The sequence below is a fragment of the Limulus polyphemus genome, unplaced genomic scaffold, assembly GCF_000517525.1.
Source record: "Limulus polyphemus unplaced genomic scaffold, Limulus_polyphemus-2.1.2 Scaffold911, whole genome shotgun sequence".
Classification (NCBI taxonomy): domain Eukaryota; kingdom Metazoa; phylum Arthropoda; class Merostomata; order Xiphosura; family Limulidae; genus Limulus; species Limulus polyphemus.
In genome coordinates, this window is record NW_013666521.1 from 273,044 (window position 1) to 286,399 (window position 13,356).

Sequence of the window (13,356 nt, forward strand, 5' to 3'; positions counted from 1 at the left end):
TGTACATGGTCAACGTTTCGGCCAAATGACCTTCATCGAGATCTGTCGTTTAGCCGAGTCGCTGTCCACATAATTCGTTTTTCCCCCCTTACAGTTATTTTAAAAAAATATTTGTATTTTACAGATGTTATCACGCTATAGCTGCGTTTCTTTGTTACGGGCGGACAAATATAGGCTTAGGTCAAGAGTATAACAAATATTGACGCTGTTAAAATTGTTGAATCATACGCCAAAGACTACCTCAAACTTGGTGGCGCCACCTTCTTTGGAGTTAATCTCTTCTAATTTATTTATTAATATGTTTTACTTTATCTGGATTAGCAGTCTTAGAAGACTTAACAAAGTTACTAGATTAACATAGTGAGTTCCTAGTCAGTATCAGTGTCAGCTAGCGTAGTTTGTAACAACTAGTCTGTAATTATATCTTATGAAAATCATCTTTGCGAAATGTGAGAACAGGAGTTAATTTGGAAAAGAGAAATACCATATTGAAAACATACCTTGCGCATCCAAATGTCGAAAATATAGAAATAGTAGCAGCAGGATAATTGTTTAAGAAAGAGTCTAGTCAGCCATCTATATAACCGAGCAAAAGCGCTCTAGAGATATTCTAGAATGTGTCTGTATGTTTGTTTGTAATTAAGCACAAAGCTACACAATGGGCTATCTGTGCACTGCCCACCACGGGTATCGAAACCCGGATTCTAGCATTGTAAGTCCGCAGACATACCGTTGTGTCACTGGGGGGCAAGAACGTGTCAAGTTGGTCTTTATTATATCTTCATTGATACCCGGGATGGACACAGAACAGATTGCCCATCCTGTACCTTTGTCTCTTAACAATAAAGAAAGAAAGACAGAAACACGTTATAATTTAGCATTATTTATGCGCGTAATTATTAAACATTAATCATGTTTTAATTTGCACGTTTTATATTGATCACGAATGTGGCTAACTTATGAATATGTCCTAATGTTCTAGCTTTATATTAATCAACTATGCGGCTAATAAACAGTAAACATGTTCTAATATTTTATTACACTGCACATTAAGCTTCTGATTATTCAAACACCAAAATCACCCCTCTCTTTGCAAAAACTATAAATTCAAAGATTAAATTATCTTAATTCCATTTCGTGTTCACGGTATCGTTATTAAAATGCTAAATTTCTCTTAATGTTCTACATACTAATATTTAGAGATGAAACATACATACTGTTCTGGTTATATTTTTCTCGACAAAAACAAGAATCCCTTCGTTTCATGCTTTCGTTCTTCCATTTACATAGAATGATATGCTGAGAGATATGTAATTAAAAAAGAGTTAATTATCGATTGATTGGGCTCTTGATACTATGAAATATAAACAAAAATGTGGATAGTATTGAAAAGTTACTTTGAGTTACTACAAATGAAATCAACGTGAATGAAAAAGGACATCAAGATAAATGACACATCTCTGTATTTATGGAGATGCATGAAATCGATGTGAATGAAAAAAGACATCAAGATAAATGACACATCTCTGTACTTATGGAGATGCCTGAAGACATTTTGAAGGTATATGAGACTCGTGTAAGAAGGACATGTTGTTGTGGTCAGTCATATAAGCATCTTCTTTACAATGAAAATAATGATGTATATATCAGTATTCTTAGTAACTTACTGCGTAAAAGTTGAATTGTAGATCTTTTAATTGGCGTATTTTCTGGTTAAATACTCCTCTTAGCATCTTTCCTTACGATGATATTTGATTTCTTGTCTTTCCATTATAAAGTGAGTTTAATTTCTTTTAACTATTTAACTCTAAACGGATACACCAATAGACGACTGTGGACTGGACAAATATCAAGTTCCGTCAGACCAATTAACTATACCTAGTTAAAGCTATTATTTTTTACTAAAGACGCTTGATGCCAATTAGAATTTCTAGGTAAATTATATGGTGCTTTTGAATCTTCAACAAATTGTAACTGTTAATTTCTATAACAATTCTCAACATTTAGTTATTTATATTCTATATGAAATCTAGTTTTTTTTGCTTTGGGTTCTAGCAAGCTTTAAAATGAGCCTGATTGAATGCCTGAATCTAACTTGAAATAAATAAGGACCTCCGATCATGGTATTTTAATAAAGTAATTAGTGTTCGCAAATTCTTTGATCAGGAAACTCTTAACAACAGCCGGTTAACAGTTACATAACATATATGAAACGAGGTTTTCACGAAACTTTTTTAATTTGTTTTCTGGTACAGTTCACAATGCAAGCAGTTCACCGGCTTCATTCGAGGCTAGACTGACAGACACATCGTCATGAGCCAATTACTTTCAGCCCCTTCCCACCTCCCCAGGGGGAACGGTTTATCATTCTGTGACAGCCCCCATGACTAGAACTTTGATAAACCACAGTTGTCGAATCTCCTGGCTGTAGCCACTGAAGAGGGAGAGATAGCAAGAGATGAAGTATTAACTTGTTCGTGAACGGTGACGACTCAAGAGCTCGTGATCACTCACCATAATCTCCAGGCTCTGCAAGGTTTTCACCATTGTTATTCTAGCTGTCTCGTTTGTATTTTCATTTTAAGGGTAGTTTGGAAGAGAGAAAGAATCCTGCTTGAAAACCAACAGAAGATGACATGATGCTGTGCTTTGTGCTGTGAGCAAATTGAGAATGAGTGAGACATTTTTAGTTAACGGATATTTTATGTTATAATGGTACTCTTGCAACCACCTAAGTACACACGTTTATGCTTGTGGTGGAAGTCCTTTTTCAAGTTACCCTTCAACTAAATTCTGTCTCTTTCATTATAACGTAAGCTGGTGTACTTGTAGGAGTGGGGACGACCATTAGGCGGCTACCAATTTTCCTTCATTATTTACTTTAGTGTGTCACGTTACATGAGTCCTTGCCGAATCCCTCCCCCCCCCCTTACCCCTGCTCCCTATCTTCTCTTTCCGCTATAAACTGTCAAGTGTAGTGGGAGAAAGAAAGAGACCTTTCTCGGCACGGTTCTCCGAAAGCTGCAACTTGATTGGGAATTAAGCGTGCTTCGTTTAAATGAAGACGTTTTATGTGGCTGTCGTCGGAGCGAACTGAGTATTGATTGCAGTCAGCCGCAAGCTTTGTAACTGAACCGCTGTGCTTCGCGAGCTTCGCCACTTTATCGAGCTTAATAGTGTTCTCTAGCTCGGGAAGCTGGTCATTCACACAGAGCGTTCCAGCGGCGTCAGTTGAGAAGCTGTACGACGCGACAGCTATTACTGTAACTAAGGGCCTAACCTTCGCTTATAGTTGAGGGACTAGTTAGTGGTGGTTTGAATACGCATCTCTAGTGTGTATCATCTTAAAGTGAGCCATGCACCAGGACAGACTGTCCACGGTGTCCCAAGTGTCGCAGTTAACAAGTCGAACATGGCATCCCCATGTATACGCAAGGCCACCCAAACAACCAACACCACACTTCATTTCAGATATCTTAGGGCTCAGAGACTCATCCCTAATGTCATACCAAACAAAAAACTCGAATGATAAGACCCAGTTATACAGCGAGGATGAACATTCTGGACTAAACGGTGTTCCTTTTAATGGTATGCGTCAACTTTCAGTAAATGATAAAGTAAATTCAAGACCAGACAGTGAGGGACCACTAAACCTTTCGTGTACGACTCACAAAAAAATGATGTCGACATCGTCTCGAAGTCCTGTTGCTCCTAAGTCAATAGACAGTTTGGTGTATAAAGAAAAACTTCCAATTGTAACAACAGAGCCAGTTGATAGCAGATCGTCTTTGTCTCAGTCTTCTTTGGACAGTTTCGTACAAGTGGATCCTCTAGGCCTAGTTGATAAAGTGACTTCTTATGCTAATGAATCTAACATTAAAAAGCTTAGTGATGCCAAAAAACTTGAAGATTCGGGTTCAGGGACCGAGGATACAGGAAGTCCAAATTTTCCGCTTGGAGGCGCAGGTGAGACCTTCTGCCTAATGGTTTGATTATATTGGTGAAGTTGTAGCGTCAAACAATATAAAAAATGACAGACTGTTTCACATGCTGTTATATGAAAATGAGGTAGGAAAGTAACTATGTATATCGGAATCTAACAGATTAAATAATTTGTATATATAAATACAAGTTATTACACGTATTGCATTACGTTATTGAAGCCATACTAATAATTGTGCACATTTTGAAAAACAACAACATCAACAAATTTAATATAGTGTATAAACATAAACGACAGTGTATGTAACAGCCATTAATATTGTGAGAGTTTTAGGTCAATTTAGGATTCCGAACGTAGATCACTTAACAATGATTAATATACTACACCTGTGCATAAACTTGCATAGTCGGTGTTGTTGAATGTTTAGTAATGCGCTTTTCGGTTCTGTTTAGTACGATAGTGGTGATAAATTTTAATTGCCAGAATAAAAGAAAGCAATAACAACAAACAAACAAGAGTGTCATAAAAATTTAGGGCTAGTTTTGTTTCACAATTCGAGTTTACCGTGAACAAAACGTTCAGTTTTATGTAAAATTCGGATTTATTTATTTACATTTCTGGTTCATTGTAAGTAAAACCCAGATGTTACAAACAGATCGGTTGTATTATGAATAAATAAATATTACATTTTACCTATAATTCGAGTTTAATTGAATAATGCATAAGGTTTCATTTGCTTTTAGGGTTCATTCAATAACAAAAAAGGAATGAGATTTGTCTCTTTTTTTAGAGGCTAATCACGATAAAGTAAAAGGTTTTGGCATAATATTCAGGTCTAATGGTAGTAAAAAAATAATTGTATCTATTTATTATTATTATTATTATATATATATATTGTTTTATCGACATTAAACCGTTGCTATTCGAGAAATACTTTGAGTAAACGGAACGAAATGCATTGTGTCTTCAGCTGCGCGCAACTACAAGTGTTAATGAACTTTGTTTATGCACAGGAAAATAATAATTTCTGGAAAATTGTCTTGCAGTTTTTAGTAGCTTATTCTGAAATATTAGATGGAGACACAATCGTTTTTGTTGTTGTTGTTTTTTTGCAGCATTCTTCCTTCAAAGTATTTTTAATTGACCAGATTCTTTACGTATGGTGTCTTAATTAATCAGCAATCATGGCGGCTTCTTCAATTCTGTGGATGAATGGTTATGGTTTACCATTGTTCTCTATTCTTCGCTTCTCATCTCCAATCTATTTTCTAATGTCAGCCAGCCATGCGAGTCTCTGTCTGCTTTCCTCTCTTCTTCTTATGATCTTACCCATCAGGGTCTTTGCCAACTTCCCTTCAGCTCTAATTAATATATACCTAAAGTGTTTCCTCTTCTACTTCCTATGTATATGTCCAGCAGTTTTCTTTTCGTGTTCCAATACTTCCTCATTAGGTTTTCTTTTTATTTAGCTGATCTTCATCATTAGGCTGTAACATCACATTACAAATGCCTTTAACTTGTTTTGTTTCAGCAGACAGGGTCTACGTTCCAGCCACGTAGAATAGGGCTGACCATAAGTATATTTTAGTAGTGTTTTAATTAGACACTTTCATAACAAAGAAGTATAAATAATTTTATCCCATTGTGAAAAATACATTAACGAGGTTGTCTCATTAGTTTAAAGTTGGCTTGATGTTAGGGCCGAATTAAGGGAGGGAGTTACAAAGGGATGTTATTTCTTCGGGCCTCAACTAAGAGAAAATGGATGTCACATTGAAAAACTTATGTTTGCATCCGTGTCATCACGACAAAAGCGATTTTATTCATTTCATATAATTTTTTTATTTTGTAATTTTTCATTAACATGCTCATACAGCTTATTCTTTCATAAATATTTGCTCAGCGTAATAGCAAAAAAAAAAATCCTTGTCGTTACTTTATATTTACTATAAAATGTAGAATTAATATTTTGTATATTATATACTCATCTCTTCTATTTATGTATTGCTCAGACTGTAGTTAATAAATTGTACTGAATTGTGGTTGATTTATTTATGAAGTTCAATTCTGATGGCCCCCTACAAAATTTGTCCTGGGTCTCCCAAGTCCTCAATCCGGTCATACATGGTGTATTCGTTTAAAATGGCTAGGATCCGGGTTTCGATACCCGTGGTGGGCAGAGCACAGATAGCCCATTGTGTAGCTTTGTGCTTAATTACAAACAAACAAACAAATCGTTTAAAATGAACAAAAACACTATCTATGCTACCAAAATGCTTTTTTTTTAAGCCTAACATTTAGGGTACTAGTTGTATTCACCGGCAATGTATGTTACTCCTAAGGAGTAGTTAAATTTTTAGTGTTATCCAGGATTAATTTATATACCCGAAAAAAAAGTAGTGTTGAACTATTTTTAAGGGACAATTTACACAACGAAAGAACGTTGTAGGTATTCACTTATCTGGGGAAAAAAAATCACAAATTCACAAATGTTTCGCTTAATTTAATTGTATTTAGATACATGAATTAGAATAAAATCCAAAAATATTATACATCTTCCAATGTCGTTTCGATCACAATAGTTACACTAAAAAAAATTAACCCTAAATCAGGCGAAATCTAGGGGTGATAACGGTTTTATTTAGAAAAAAATCAGAAATTGAAAGAACTTTCATTTACAACAATTTACTGCAGAAGATATCACAAATCTTAAAAGAAGAAGAAGAAGAAAAATTTTTAGGTATAATCTCTTCTTCCGGTATTGCTTGCACACGTATCTTGATCCAAGATCTGTTCCGAAAAACATTATATTAACGTATTTTGTTTTTGATTTGTAGGTCATGCGCTTATCTCAGTAAGTAACTAATAATTAAGTTATTTTAGTAGAACAATAAGTCTGAGAAGTGCCTCAAGTTTTGAATGAAGCTTACATTATCTGTTAATCTTTGATGTTTGAGTATTTGAAGTATAACCATCCAATTAGTGGACATTATATACGAACTTAACAGAAGAAAAAAAATACCGAATTAGAGAAATGAGTGTTATCATTCAGTTTACTCTATATATGCAATTGAAGTAAGAAAAAGAAGTTATATAAAGAGAATTTTAAAATGTATGATGAATGCTACAGTAACCTAATAGCCCATCTATAACATCTAAATGGCTTTGCTTAAATTTTTGTTTAACAGGATGAAGCCATAAAAGGAAATTAGGGTCTAGCATGAGTTCATTGGATCGTGTCTTGTTGCCACAAAAACGCGTTCTGCACTGTGAGGCCGTGGGTGGGCTATAAGAGTGACGGTCAAATCCACTACTCGGTCAGATAAGAAAAGCCATAGAAATGGCGGTGGGCGCTGTTTACCAGCTGCCTTGCCTTTAGTCTATCAGTTCAGTTACAGTCAGTTATGCATAAATACCGATTTTGTACTTTTACGTGAAATTCTAAAATAAATACATAGGAAACTGATAAAATTAAGTTCCATTTATAAGCTGGACAGATTTGATTTGTCAGTCGCTAGTAAGTTTCTGCGGACTTACAACGCTAGAGACCGGGTTTCGATACCCGTGGTGGGAAGAACACAGATAGCCCATTGTGTAGTTTTGTGCTTAATTACAAACAAACAAAAAAGCTAGTAAGTTTACTCATCTTGAAGACAATCCTCCAATAAGAAACATTCAATGACAATTTTAACATACATAATAGTTAGGTCGGAATTCTCATTGCTTTTATTGATCTTATTAGGTCGAAAGTAACATTACTAGGTCCATAAGAGATATGAATTTTATAATTTTGTATACGTATCAATGACCTAAAGCAGTGGTTCCCAGACTTTTGGCAATCACATACCGGTAAAACTGAAAAAAAATATATTTCGGAGAAAAGGACTAAGGCGACTTTTAGTCATGAAATATTGAAGAAAAAAGCGTAAATAAGTGTCAATGCTTTCAATAGCCAATACATGTTGCAGACCGGTAGGAATTAATTCAAGGACCAATACCGGTTCGAGGACCTAAATTACTTATAATCTAGAACAACTTTTCTGTTTATGGTAATAAACTCATAATAACAACTTTTCTGTTTATGGTAATAAACTCATAATAACAACTTTTCTGTTTATGGTAATCAACTCATAATAACAACTTTTCTGTTTATGGTAATAAACTCATAATAACAACTTTTCTGTTTACGGTAATAAACTCATAATAACAACTTTTCTGTTTATGGTAATCAACTCATAATAACAACTTTTCTGTTTATGGTAATCAACTCATAATAACAACTTTTCTGTTTATGGTAATAAACTCATAATAACTGATCAGTTTCAGGACAGAAAGGTCATGTTTTACGTACATTTGAGTTTAATACAGACTGAGTAATTTCACAGTGTCTTGAAAAACATAACTAAAATTATACTTAACACCAGTTTATGTTGAAGTATTCTTCCCAACGTTGTATAAAATAACAACGAGGCTTTCCATGGTCTGGGGGTTAGCATGCTTGATTCACAATGTGCAAGTCGCGGGATTGAAACCAGTCGCCGAACATGCTCGCTCATTCATTTCAGCCATGTGACCTTATAGTGTGACGGTCAAATTCCCACTATACGTTGGTAAAGAGTGACCCAAAATTTGGCGGTTGTTGGTGTTGACTAGCTGTCTTCCCTTAGTCGATCACTTCAAAAATAAGGATTACTAGTGCAGATAACCAACCCTTCGAGCAGCTTTGCTCAAGCCCTCCAGCCCCCCCCCCCTTCCCCAGTGGCACACACAGCGGTATGTCTGCGGGTTTCGATAGCCGTGGTGGGTAGAGCATAGATAGCCCATTGTGCAGATTTGTGCTCAACTAACAAATAACAACAACAGCTTTGCTCAAATTCAACAAAACAAACAAATAACCTATTATATGGAATTTGAAATACCAGTTTAGAGGCGATGATATGCGAAAGTAAGAATAACTGTATTGCAGGACGTCTCAGCCAATCTGCTCCTATTAACAGGTATTTTTCTAAGAGAGAAATACGCATACATAAACATTTACGTATGTGATTAGACCATACGCTGTTTCTAGCGTACTGGATCTAAAAGGTTTTAGAATTTTCATTTGATGACTAGACGATATTGAATTACATAATTCCGTCCGATTCAAGAGAAAATATATAACGAGGATCCCCATTATTATATATTCAGGTCAACAGAACAAACGAGACATTATTACTTTTAAAGAGTCGTTGGATTATTTTACTAACGAAATCTCCAAATGGGATGTATCATTTCCCACAAACAATCCTCGTGCGTTAAGACGTGGATCAACAAATTTCCGCAACATGGGACCAAAGCGTTAACCCGAAAAATGACAATTATATTACTTGGATATCTACATATTTATGAAGAGCACGGTGTATTGTGATTATCATGGGTGTGATACGTACAATCCTTATCTTTATGTGTTCATTATAACTGGAATATCGTACATTAAACAAGGAAGTTCTTGTTCCACAGTTCTTATCTTTGGAAAACAAAGACACCTTTCTAAATGCATAGGCAAAACTTCAAATGTAGATTTTTGTTTTGAATAAATACATTCCATTTGAGATTAGAAAATCCTGATTATATTGGCTTGGATGTGTTTTTGTTATTACATACCCCAAGGTTTCTTTTTCATGCATGTTTTTACATTCTTATTAAGGAACAGCTTACCCTACATATATAAATTAATTTATAATCGTTGTTATTTACGTAAATAAAAAGAGATTTATATATAAACCATGAATGCTTGTATGAAATATAGACTAAAACGTAGCATAACCTTCAAAAGTCTGTTTTCCAACCACTAATATACTACTGTGACTTTTATAGATTGATTTATATTAGTTGACCCAGGTGTCGGAGTATAACAGTCTGTGTTCAAACCATTAATATACTACTGTGACTTTTATAGATTGATATATATTAGTTGACCCAGGTGTCGGAGTATAAAAGTCTGTTTTCAAACCACTAATATACTACTGTGACTTTTATAGATTGATATATATTAGTTGACCCAGGTGTCAGAGTATAAAAGTCTGTTTTTAAACCATTAATATACTACTGTGACTTTTATAGATCGATATATATTAGTTGGCCCAGGTGTCGGAGTATAAAAGTCTGTTTTTAAACCATTAAGATACTACTGTGACTTTTATAGTTTGATATATATTAGTTGGCCCAGGTTTCGGAGTATAAAAGTCTGTGTTCAAACCATTAATATACTACTTTGACTTTTATAGATCGATTTATATTAGTTGGCCCAGGTGTCGGAGTATAAAAGTCTGTTTTTAAACCATTAATATACTACTGTGACTTTTATAGATCGATTTATATTAGTTGGCTCAGGTGTCGGAGTATAAAAGTCTGTTTTTAAACCATTAAAATACTACTGTGACTTTTATAGTTTGATATATATTAGTTGGCCCAGGTGTCGGAGTATAAAATTCTGTTTTTAAACCATTAATATACTACTGTGACTTTTATAGATCGATATATATTAGTTGACCCAGGTATGTTGGAAAAAAATAAGGCGATAAATGCGTATCGTTTAATGTATTAGAAAAACAAAGTCCCTTCAATTGTTTGATGAAAACAAAGAGAGAGAGGAAAATTGTTGTTGATGTTTATCCTCTCTCTCTTCGGACATGAAGAATTGCTGAAGTGGTTTTTTTGTATTTATCCTATTGCCACAATCAATACTATCAGGCAAAGTACTTAAAACAAGACATACGTTCAGCACGATAACATAATGTGTATATATATATATATATATTGTATTGCTTTATAGTTTTAAATCCACCGCTTTCTTTTCAAAAATACCGTATGAAATATACGCTTGAGGAAGTTTAAAATGCTAATCGTATAATTAATGTCTGCTTGAACAATAGGAACAGCGTGAAGCCTAAATCAGGTTTAAAGGTTGAGATTACGTTCTAGGTCTATACGAGAGCTACCTAGCCGTTGACAGATGTTCTGCATCATGAATAGCCGGGTAAGTGTACGTAGGATCAATAAGTGTATCACGACGTGCACAGAGTCATAGCGTGAATTAAATCCATAAATGCAGACAGCGAAACGTTTGAATGTAGCTCAGGCCATTAATCGAGGATGAGTTAAAACAAGAAATAAAGTACATTGTGTGGTGACTTTAGAGGCACATTGAATACCCATTTACTTAACTCTGTCTGGTTTCGTGGAACTTAATTCATTGTTCTGGTGAAAAAATACAAAGAATGAATTTTTAAACCCCTTTATTTCATAATTCATAAATGGGTCAAATGTAATCGTTCCCATGATTACAAATAGCAGCAACTTTGTACTGTTAAAATATGTTTAGTTTTCGTGATATATATAGTCAACTCGTATACATACACTAAATGTGGGATATGAAAGTAAAAACAAAAAAGCCAATATTTCTAGCGTTGAAAATTATTGTTTATAATATTCATCTGTGTTTCACCAAACAGGGATAGTGAATATTTTTTGCACCTTAATAATCAGTCATGTTTATAACGAGACGTTAATTTTTTGCACCTTAATAATCAGTCATGTTTATAACGAGACGTTAAACCTTTTACAATATATTTGAACACTATCGGTTTTTAAAACACATTTTTATAAACTTGTTCGTGGATCAAAGACTTCGTTGATGATGGAGCTCTTAATAACATACGAGTCACAAAAATATCTCATTGCATAACTACTGCTGGATCTCCTATGTATCTGACATTGAATATAAGTAATTTCACCCAATTTGTTGCCAGGTTTTTTTGTTGACAGGCAAAACTCAAAGTTACTCAATATAATATAATATGTGGAATCCACTAGTAACGAACGGTAAAAACGAGTCGGTAATTTGAGGAGCAAATATTTCGTAAATTGATTTTTAAGACGTTCAACCAACTGGAGCAGAATACCTGATAAATTAATAGTCAATATTGACAATTTTAGTTTCAACATACATACTATACATAAATAAAAAGGGTAATCATAGCTATAATGAAATATTTTATTAACAGAAAAATGCTTGCAGAATTTACCAAACATTTCTGTAAACTAACGGACAGTTCTCTCTAATAAACTTCCACTATAACAATGAAAAGAATATCGACAAGTAAAATGTTAATCATATAAATAGAAATAAAAGAAAAATCCACGAAGTTCTCCATCTGTACTGGAGGCATATTTAAAGGTTTTAATCCGTTATTTTTTTTGTTTAATCCGTTATTCTTTTTTTTGTTGTTGTTCTGAGAATAGTTCTGGCTTAAAACATGAATGAAACTGAACGTGGGAGTAGATTGGAAACTTTATAGTAAAAGTTTGTTTGCACCGCCAACTCTTGGGCTACTCTTTTACCAACGAATAGTGGGATTGCCGTCACATTATAACGCCCCCACGGCTGAAAGGGCGAGCCCTCCCTAACCACCTGGCCATGCCGGGCCAGTTGTGTTGACTAAAGTTGTCTAAAGTTCACTATGTAGTCCTTTGCGAGAGCTTGTTTCATTGAAAACTACAGTGTCGGCTATCAGCATGTAATCATGACCACAAAAAGGCAACAATAAACCCGGAACATTGTTCTTAGGAAGTGCGATTAAGAGGCTGAGAAAGTAAAATACCAATAGAATATAAAAATAGCATTGGTACATTGTTAGCTATTAGGCACGACATAAATAAATAAATAAGTAAAAGTTTGTATTTCTGTGAGAAACCTTTAAAATTTAACTTTGAAAAATAGGATATGGTACTAAGTTTTTAATATCCAAGATATATTTGTCTATGTAAGCTACGTTTGTATTTTATTTTCTTGGTGACGCTCTTTTTCAAGCTTTTTCGCTTTAAAAAGAGCGTTTGTTCGAAACGTCGCCAAGAAAATAAAATACAAACATAGTTTTTAGCCCCTGCATTGCGGCTCATACAATGGCTCTGAGTTGTTTTTTTTATCGTTTTTTTCTTTGAAGTACAAACTTCTAACTCATAGCTCCATCTCTTGGACGATTTGAGATCTAATTACAGCTGCTACTATTGAGGACTCCCTCTTATTTTAAGATGATTTGTCTCCAAAGATCTATTTTTATTTTATCGCCTTCGAATTTTTTCTACTTGTAAATATATATATATAATGTTTCAATATTAAATATATACATGTTCATATGTTGAATGTATATATATTCAACCGGGATCATCAATATAGCATTACTGTATAAACAAGTGTATTTCTAATAACTTTTCCTATGGACCATCGATATGTGATGATATGTGATTAGGTAACTTTACCCTCAAAGTATTTATTATTATTATTATTAAAGGAATCTCGAGTAGTCAAATTAAAAACGATTTTCATTTGATTTTAATCTTTTTCTTATATACACAAGAATCATTATTTCCTG

General features: G+C 34.1%; 1 protein-coding gene across 1 annotated transcript in view; it reads left to right on the forward strand.

Annotated features, from left to right (window-relative positions):
- The first annotated feature begins 2,960 nt into the window (after nucleotides 1-2,960).
- The window catches only part of LOC106461191 (homeobox protein Hox-B5a-like), a 47,197-nt gene continuing 36,801 nt past the window's right edge, over nucleotides 2,961-13,356 (forward strand). Inside the window, exon 1 of the mRNA XM_013920987.2 lies at nucleotides 2,961-3,966. Coding sequence (XP_013776441.2) covers nucleotides 3,357-3,966 — 610 coding nt within the window. The 5' untranslated portion in view covers nucleotides 2,961-3,356. The remainder of the gene's footprint in view (nucleotides 3,967-13,356) is intronic.